Source organism: Nicotiana tomentosiformis, chromosome 3 (assembly GCF_000390325.3).
Source record: "Nicotiana tomentosiformis chromosome 3, ASM39032v3, whole genome shotgun sequence".
Classification (NCBI taxonomy): Eukaryota; Viridiplantae; Streptophyta; class Magnoliopsida; order Solanales; family Solanaceae; genus Nicotiana; species Nicotiana tomentosiformis.
Window position 1 is genome coordinate 121310320 of NC_090814.1, and position 10033 is coordinate 121320352.

At 42.1% G+C, this 10033-nt stretch overlaps 1 protein-coding gene across 1 annotated transcript; it reads left to right on the top strand.

Annotated features, from left to right (window-relative positions):
* Nucleotides 1-3476: 3476 nt before the first annotated feature.
* LOC138908422 (uncharacterized) lies at nucleotides 3477-6908 on the top strand. Its single transcript, XM_070199087.1, has 4 exons — nucleotides 3477-3953; nucleotides 5913-5986; nucleotides 6325-6682; nucleotides 6819-6908. The coding sequence occupies exons 1-4, from the start codon at nucleotides 3477-3479 to the stop codon at nucleotides 6906-6908; spliced, it is 999 nt and encodes a 332-aa protein (XP_070055188.1).
* Nucleotides 6909-10033: the final 3125 nt, after the last annotated feature.

A 10033-nucleotide genomic window follows, 5' to 3' on the forward strand; every position in this document is an offset into this window, starting at 1 on the left:
ATCTTTTCGGATGAGAGCTGCCAAACATTAAGGCTGGTATCCGTGCCACCATAGCTAGAGCCAGGGGCGAAGCTACATTATCCGAAGGGTGTTCAACCGACCATCCTTCACCAAAAATTACACTATATATAGATAAAATATTAGGTTTTAGCGTTGTATAATATATAATGAACACTCTTTTCGGGGAATTGTTTTCACTTCTTTCAAGTTTGAATACCCTTGCGAAAATTTTTAGCTTCACTACTGGCTGGAGTCTGGAGGCGGCAGGATAGAGAAAGAAGAAAACAAAGGGAAAGTGAAGAGTTTACTCAACAAAACTAAAGGGGAGAAGAAAATTTGAATAGCAGTGAAATGACAGGCCTATGGTCACGTATACAAACAAAGCTACTCTTATATAAACATGAGAAGGGGCAGTAGTAATTTGGCGGAGGCAAAGGAAGCATAGCTGGGGTGAAGTTGTGTATTTCACGGGGTTTCCAAAACATCTTCCTTGAATGTGACTCTATGGTATTAATCAATATGATTAAAGGGAACACAAGCTTAGCGTGGCAAATGGTGGATATAATCTTGGATAACAACTACTTCAACATGAAAATTTTGAGATCCAATACAAAAAAAAAGGTGTTATTGTGGCAGTTTTATTTATGTATAACGGCTGTTTATAACTGCCATGATATGATTTAACGACAATTTCAAAACGCCACAATCCCTTTCACCACAAAGTGTATACGGTGGTTTCATCCTAGTCGCCATAATAGTAGCTCAAAACCGCCATAATATGCATTGTTTAATGTGGCCTTTTGTAAGATGTTAATTATGGCGTTTACAAACCGCCGTTATAGCTATCAAAATTTTAAGAGATTACAATTCTTAGTATGGCCTTTTCATTTTTTATTGTGGTAGTTTTGAGCCGCAAGTTTTGCAACCAAAAACTATAATTTGTTTCTAATTTAATATTACGACAGTTTAAAACTTCATAATTATAATATATTTAATTGTTCACGATTATATAATTTCACATTTTGATCCTTTCTATTGCACCCCTATGCAATTAAACACCATTCATAACAATTGTAACACAAAATATAAAGAATTAAATAAGCAAAGTATGCATCATATAAAATATAGGTAACGACCCGACCGGTCGTTTTGAGTGTTGTTGCTCCATTCCCCCATTTACTGCTTATTTTATGCTTAATTATTCCACAGAAGCAGAAGTCTTCTTGCAGAAGCGAGGCTGCAGGTGCGGACTAATGGCCACAGGTGTGCAAGGCCGATGTCCAGTGTAACTCCGCAGATGTGTAGCTTTGACCGCAAAAGTAGAACTGCATGTGCGGTTAAATGATTCGTAGAAGCAAAAAGGTCTAGGCAGTGTTTAAAACTCGAGGGTTTCGTGATTTTAATCATTTTGGACATTTCATGCTCATACTAAGGCAATTTTTGAGAGGATTTTCGAGGGATTTTTGAAGTAAGTCACTCTTGATCATTTTTATTCAATAATATTGTTTCCCCATTGAATTTCCCACCTAGATTGTGTATTTTTAAGGTGGAATTTTGGGAGTTCTAGGCTAAGGATTGGAGAGTTAAATTTGGGGATTTGAGTGAAAATTTGGTGCCGGAATTTGGTAGATTTTGCATGGTTGGACTCGTGGTTGAATTGGTTTTCAAATTTTGTAACTTTTATTGGATTCCGAAACGTGCGCCCGGAGATTGACTTTTGAGTTGACTTTTTGACTTTGATTAAGAATTTAGCATTTTCATATGGAACTAATGCCAATAGCTTTAGTTGATTGTATCGAATTGTTTGGGGCTAGATTCGATGTGTTCGGATGTTGATTCGAGAGGCAAGGGCTTGCTAGCGGAGTGATTCGTTAGCTTGAGGTAAGTATCGTATTTAAACTCGGTTAAGGCACCAGTTGCCTGAAATGTTGTGATAGCCACATGCTTTTATGTAAGCACATTTATGGGAATGAGCCCATGTGCGAGCACCGGGATTATATATTCATGTTTGGGTTGTGCTCGGGCTCTTATAAGTCTAGAAATGACTGTTAAATTTTAAGCTTTGATATATCACATGCTGTAATAATTTATGTGATCTAACTGAGCGATGATGAGATTACTTACAGGTTTAACCCCTGAACGAACTTGATAAATGCTTTTCATTGATGAAATTGCCGGTTTGAGATACGATAACACACTTAGCACATGACTACACTTTAGCATGTCATTTACACCAGTCTAGGGACATGAAAATCTTATTTCATTCATCATATACCTGTATGCTTGCTTTATTGCTTCTGTATGATATGTTTGGGCTGGGGCCTGCGGCTATGCCAGGCAGATTATGTTATTGTCACGTGAGTTGTCCGTGCAGATCCATGTATTGATATTATTGGCACGTGAGTTTTCTGTGCAGCCCGTGAGTTATTTTTGCGGATCCATATATTTATAATATTGAATGTGAGTTGTCTGTGTCGCACGTGAGTTATCCGTGCAGGTTCTATTGTTAGCACGTGAGTTGTCCATGCATCACGTGAGTTGTCCGTGTAGTGTGTGGAACTTGTATTTTCTTGATCATTTATCTGATTTACTTGTTTCCTTCATCTATATGCCATAATACTGTTTGAGCAAGGTATTTGAGAAATAGTGCACATGCACACACATATATTCTTCCCACGAAGCCTTATGAGTTAGTTTTAAATATTGTTTTATGTTGGTCCAAAAAGGCAGACACTGAAATAACTAGTATCCTCAATAACTTAAGCTTCTCTTACCTTACCTTGTTATTTGCGATACTTATTAAGTTAGTTGTAATCACACTACACCTTGCACCTCGTGTGCAGATTCAGGCATTTTCCAGCAGCTTTGGCGTCCGTAGACCTTGACTCTCCTCCCATATCTCCTAGTTTTTGATTAATCTGTTCTACTTTCTTATACAGTGTATTTGAATGTGTTACAGTATAGATGCTCATGTACTTAGTAACACCCAGATTTTGGAAAAAAACTTTGTATGAGTTGAGGTGTTTCCATCCAGTTTTATGAGATTTTCATTTATTTAAACATGTTTTAGTGTATTTTTAAATTGAAAGTGTTGGTATGTGTGAGTTTTCGGCTTTTCTAGTATCGTGATAGGAGACATCACAGCCTTTGGCCCAGATATTGATTGGTTGCACTAGCCTTGCCCCGGCGGTTTTAGTTCCGGCCAGAGCAGTCACTTCTCAAGCTGGGGGAGATACTTAGACTCCCGTCGCCCGCACTCTAGAGCAGATGGTGTAGGGACTTCAGACACTGGGGTAGTACCAATCTAGTCAGTTATAGTTTCTCAGGCCCAGGTGGGTCCCGTTATGTGTGATGAGGAGCAGAAGAGACTAGAGAGGTTTGGGACGGTCGAGTCTCCATCATGAAATGGGGCTGAGTCAGAGGATGCTCCGGATTTGTTGGATAGCTGCCAGTGGATTATTCGCACGGCGGGTATTATGGAGACCAGTGGGGTCTCATTTACTACTTTTCAGTTGACTGGGGCATCTTTCATATGGTGGGAGACCTATGAGAGGAGTAGGCCAGTCGGTGCAGCACCATTTTCATGGCATAAGTTCTTCGTTCTCTTATTAGAGAAGTTTGTGCCACCGACCCGTAGGGAGGAGCTGCGCAGGCAGTTCGAGCAGCTACGTCAGGAGGGCATGTATGTGACCAAGTATGAGATGAGGTTTTCAGAGTTGGCTCGTCAAACAGTTTGGTTGGTTCCCACTGAGAGGGAGAGGATTAGGAGGTTCATTGATGTCCTCACCTATCAGTTGCATTTTGTTATGACTCGTGAGAGTGTATCAGGTGCCAGGTTCGATGAGGTTGTTGATATTGCTCGGTGGCTAGAGTTTGTTCGTAGCCAGGAGTGTAAGGAGAGGGAGGCCAAGAGGCCTCATGGTTCGGGTGGTTTCAGCAGTGTTTATTCTGGGGTCAGCCCCACCATAGCAGGGGTCGTCCTTAGAGGCCCACTCAGAGGGCTCGTCCAGCTAATCGTAGTGCTTCAGTTAGCCACACTTCTTGCAGTGCTCGTTTAGGTCAGTCATAATTTAGTGCATTACCAGCGCAGAGTTTTCACCATGCCTCTTCTACTCAGGGTTCTATAGGCAGTTCCTCGGGTTATCAGGAGAAATAGCCCCATCAGAGGAAGGATTATTTTGAGTGCGGATAAGTGAGTCATCTCAAGAGGGATTGCCCTAGATTGTTGAGTGGGATTCTACAATAGAGTTCTTGACCGATAACACCATCACCAGGAGTTACACCACCCGCTTAGCCAGCTCGGGGTGGGGGCCAGGCAGTTAGAGGTCTCCCTAGAGGGGGAGGCCGATCAGGTGGTGGTCAGACTCGATTCTATGCTATTCCTGCCAAGCCAGATGTCGTTGCTTCAGATGAAATAATCACAGGTATTGTCTCAGTGTGCCTTAGGGATGCTTCCACATTATTTAACCCTTGTTCTACTTATTCCTATGTATCATCCTATCTTACTTGTTCATGTGTCTATGCCAGTGGGCGATACTATTGTTGTTGCCCGTGTATATCGGTCGTGTGTAGTGACCATTGGGGGATTTGAGACTAGAGTTGATCTCTTATTGCTAAATATGATTGACTTCAACGTGATTTTGGGTATGGACTGGCTGTCTCCATGTCATGTTATTCTGGATTGTCATGCTAAGATTATGACATTGGCGATGTTGCGGTTGCTTAGAATCCAGTGGAGAGGTTCTCTAGATTATGTTCCCAGCAAGGTGATTTCTTATCTTAAGGCCTAACGAATGGTTGGGAAGGGGTGTCTTTCATATTTGGCCTTTGTAAGGGATGTTGGTGCCGATACCCCTACTATTGATTCTATACCGGTAGTACGAGAGTTTTCGGATGTGTTTCCTATAGACCTGTCATGCATGCCACCCGAAAGGGATATTGATTTTGGTATTGACTTGGTGCCGGACACTCAGTCCATTTCTATTCCCCTGAATCGTATGGCACCAGTAGAGTTGAAGGGATTGAAAGAGCAGCTTCAGGAACTTCTTGATAAGGGTTTATTAGGCATAGTGTGTCGCCTTGGGGTGCGCCAGTTCTGTTTGTTAAGAAGAAGGATGGTACTATGCGGATGTGCATCGACTATAAGCAGTTGAACAAAGTTACAATCAAGAACAAGTATCTTTTTCTGCGCATTGATGATATATTTGACCAGCTTCAGGGAGCGGGGGTCTTATTTAAAATCGATTTGAGGTCTAGGTATCACCCGTTGAAGATTCGGGACTCAGATATTCTAAAGATGGCATTCAGGACCCGCTATGGTTACTATGAGTTCCTTGTGATGTCTTTTGGGCTGACCAACACCCCAGCAGCATTCATGCATCTGATGAACACAGTATTTCAGTCATATATTAATTCATTTGTTATATTATTCATTGATGATATCTTAGTGTACTCACGTAGCCGGGAGGAGCATGCCCAGCATTTTAGGATTGTACTACAACGGTTAAGGGAGGTGAAACTTTATGCCAAGTTCTCCAAGTGTTAGTTTTGGCTTTGTTCGGTGGCGTTCTTGGGGCACGTGGTGTCCAGTGAGGGAATTAAGGTGGATCCAAAGAAGATAGAGGCGGTCCAGAGTTGGCCAAGACCATCTTCAGCTACTAAGATTCAGAGATTTCTTGGCTTAGCCGGATATTATCATCGCTTTGTAAATGATTTCTCATCCATTGCAGCTCCTTTGACCAGATTGACCCATAAGTGCTCCATTCAGGTGGTCGGATGAGTGTCAGGAGAGCTTTCAGAAACTCAAGATTGCCTTGACCACAACTCCAGTTCTAGTTTTGCCTTCAGTGTCAGGCTCTTATACCGTGTATTGTGATGCTTCTCATATTGACCTTGGGTGTGTCTTGATGTAGGAGGGTAGAGTGATTGCTTATGCTTCACGCCAATTGAATCCACATGAGAAGAACTACCCTGTTCATAATTTGGAGTTGGCAGCCACCATTCATGCTTTGAAGATTTAGAGGCATTATCTTTATGGTGTGTCTTGTGAGGTATTTACGTATCATCGGAGTCTCCAGTACTTGTTCAAACAAAAGACTATGATATTACTATTCTGTATCATCCCAGGAAGGCGAATGTGGTAGCCGATGCCTTGAGTAGAAAAGCGGCGAGTATGAGTAGCCTTGCATTTATTCCTGTTAGTGAGAGACCTCTTGTAGCACATGTTCAGGCTTTGGCCAACTAGTTTGTGAGATTAGATGTTTCGGATCCCGGTCGGGTTCTAGCTTGTGTGGTTTTTCGGTCTTCCTTATATGATCGCATCAGAGAGCGCCAGTATGATGATCCCCATTTGCTTGTCATTAAGGACACAGTTCAACACGATGATGCTAAAGATGTTACTATTAAGGATGATGGAGTGTTGAGGATTCAAGGTTGGATTTGTGTGCCTAATGTAGATGGGCTACATGAGTTGATCCGTGAGGAGGCCAACAGTTCATGGTATTCCATTTATTCGGGTGCCGCAAAGATGTATCAGGACTTGAGGCAACATTATTGGTGGAGGAGGATGAAGAAGGATATAGTGGGGTTTGTAGCTTGGTTCCTAAACTATGATCAGGTGAAGTACGAGCATCAGAGAACGGCCGGATTTCTTCAGAGGCTTGAGAGTCCGGAGTGGAAATGGGTGCGTATCGCCATGGATTTTTTAATTGGGCTCCCATGGACATCGAGAAAGTTTGATGCTATTTGGGTGATTGTGGATCGGTTGACCATGTCCGCTCATTTCATTCCATTTAGGACTACTTTTTTGTTTGGAGCAGTTAGATGAGATCTACATCCGTGATACTATTCGTCTTCACAGTGTTCCAGTGTCCATCATTTCAGATCGGGCCATACAGTTTACATTGTAGGTTTGGAGAGCAGTGTAGTGAGAGTTGGGCACACAGGTTGAGTTGAGTACAACATTTCACCCTCAGATAGATGGTCAGTCCGAGTGCACTATTCAAATATTAGAGGATATGCTATGAGCTTGTGTCATAGATTTCGGGGGTTCATGGGAATAATTTCTTTCTCTTGCGGAGTTTGCCTACAACAACAGCTACCAATCGAACATTCAGATGGCTCCGTATGAGGATTTGTATGGGAGACAGTGTCGGTCTCCAATAGGTTAGTTTGAGCCGGGTGAGGCTAGGCTATTGGGTACTGACTTAGTTCAAGATGCTTTGGACAAGGTTAAATTGATTCAGGATTGGCTTCGCACAGCGCAGCCTATATAGAAGAGTTATGCCGACCGAAAGGTTTGCGATGTTATTTACATAGTGGGGGAGAAGGTACTACTCAAGATTTCACCCATGAAGGGTGTTATGAGGTTCGGGAAGAAGGGCAAGTTTAGCCTTTGGTATATCGGGTTGTTTGAGGTGTTTTAGAGGATTGGAGAGGTGGCTTACAAGCTTGCCTTGCCGCCTAGTCTGTTAAGTGTTCATCCACTATTTCATGTTTCTATGCTCCAGAAGTATGTCGGCGATCCGTATCATGTTTTGGACTTCAGCACTGTTCAGTTTGATGGTGATTTAACTTATGATGTGGAGCCAGTGGGAATTTTGGATTGGCAAGCTCGAAAGTTGAGGTCAGAAAATATAGCATAAGTGAAGGTGCAGTGGAGAGGTCAGCCAATCGATGAGGCTACTTAGGAGACCGATCGGGAGATGCGGAGCATATATCCATGCCTATTTAAGACTCCAGTTATGACTCTAGACCCATTTGAGAATGAACGTTTGTTTAAGAGGGGGAGGATGTAACGACCCGGCCAGTCGTTTTGAGTATTATAGCCCTGTTCCCCATTAACTGCTTATTTTATGCTCAATTGTCGTTATGTGACTTGCCGGTGTAGTTGGTTCGGTTCCGAGGATGTTTCGGAATGAGTTGAGACACTTAGTCTCAAGGTTGGAAGCTTAAGTTGAAAAGGTTGATTGAATGTTGACTTATGTGTAAATGGCTCGGGAATAGAGTTTTGATGGTTCTGGTAGCTCTGTTGCGTGATTTTTGTACTTAGGAGTGTGTCCGGATAGTGATTTGGAGGTTTGTAGTTGATTTAGTCTTGAAATGGAGAAAGTTGGAAAATTAGAAGTTTTGGAAATTGAGAAGTTTGACCGAGAATTCACTTTGTGGTTACCGGGCTCGGATTTTGGTTCCGAAAATTGTAATAGGTTCGTTGTGCCATTTATGACTTGTGTGAAAAATTTGAGGCCAATCGAATGTGATTTGATAGGTTTCGGCATCGATTGTACAAGTTGAAATTTCTTAGTTTTTGTTAGGCTTGAATTGAGGTGCGATTGGTATTTTTGATGTTGGTTGATCTGATTTCAGGCCTCTACTAAGTTCATATATGTATGTTTGGTTGAGGTCCCGAGGGCCTCGGGTGGAGTTTGGATGGTTAATGGATCAAGATTTGGAATTGAAGTATTGCTGAAGGGCACCAGGTCTGGTGCGATCGCACATGCGATGAATTTGGTCGCAGATGCGCGATCGTAGAAGAGAAGGAGTCATCGTAGGAGCGGATTTCTGTGAGGTGGGGAGTTTCGAAGGGAATTTTCGCACCTGCGAGTTCGTAGATGCTGAAGGATCATCGCAAAAGCGAAAGGAGGCCTGGTGAGGCAGGTCCACAGAAGCGGAAATCTTCCCACATAAGCGAGGCTGCAGGTGAAGACTAGTGGCCGCAAATGCGCAAGGCCGGTGTCCAGTGTAACTCTGCTGATGCGGAGCTTTGACTGCAAAAGCGAGACCGCAGGTGCGGTTAAATGATACGCATAAGCGAAAAGGGCTGGGCAGTATTTAAAACTCGAGGGTTTCGTGATTTTAATCATTTTGGACATTTCAAGATCAGACTAAGGCAATTTTTGAGAGGATTTTCGAGGGGATTTTGAGGTAAGTCACTCTTGATTATTTTTATTCAATAATATTGTTTCCTCATTGAATTTTTCACCTAGATTGTGTGTTTTTGAGGTGGAATTTTGGGGTTTCTAGGCTAGGGATTGGAGAGTTAAATTTGGGGATTTGAGTGACGATTTGGTGTCAGAATTTGGTAAATTTGGTATGGTTAGACTCGTAGTTGAATGGGCTTTCAGGTTTTATAACTTTTATTGGATTCCGAGACATGGTCTCGGGGATTGACTTTTGAATTGACTTTTTTACTTTGATTAAGAATTTAGCATTTTCTTATGGAATTCATTTCAATAGCTTGAGTTAATTGTATCTAATTGTTTGTGGCTAGATTCCAGGCGTTCGAAGGTCGATTAGCGAGGCAAGGGATTGCTAGCAGAGTGAGTCGATTAGTTTGAGGTAAGTAACGTATTTAAACTCGGTTAAGGCACGGGTTTCTGGAATTGTTGTGATAGCCACGTGCTTTTGGATGAGCACATGTAAGGGGATGAGCCCATGTGTGATCACAGGGACTATATATTCATGTTTGGGTTGTGCTCGGGCTCTTATAAGCCTAGAAATGACTGTTAAGCTTTAAGCTTTGATATCTCACATGTTGTAATAATTTATGTGATCTAATTGAGCCATGATGAGGCTACTTAGAGGTTTAACCCCTGAACGAACTTGATAAATGCTTTTCATTGATCAATTTGCCCGTTTGAGCTACGATAGCACACATTTCACACGCCTACACTTTAGCATGTCATTTACACCAGTCCAAGGTGTCACGACACCAAATCCACTAGTCGTGATGGCACCTAACTCAACCCGCTAGGTAATCCGACTAGTAACTATCCAATTCCAATGATATTAACAAGATAAATAAACGATAGTAATTTGCTGAATTTTATACATTTCCCAAAGACTGGTAGTACAAATCATGAGCTTCTAAGAATAGAGTTTACTAAGCTGAAATGAAATAAATACATAGTTTGTTTGAAAAGTACATAAACAGAGTTTTATAGATCTAAGGCTACCAGAACAAGAGGCAGCTACAACCGGGACGCAGGTACATCTTAAATCTAGCTCCCATCGAACACAGCAATATCAACAGCCA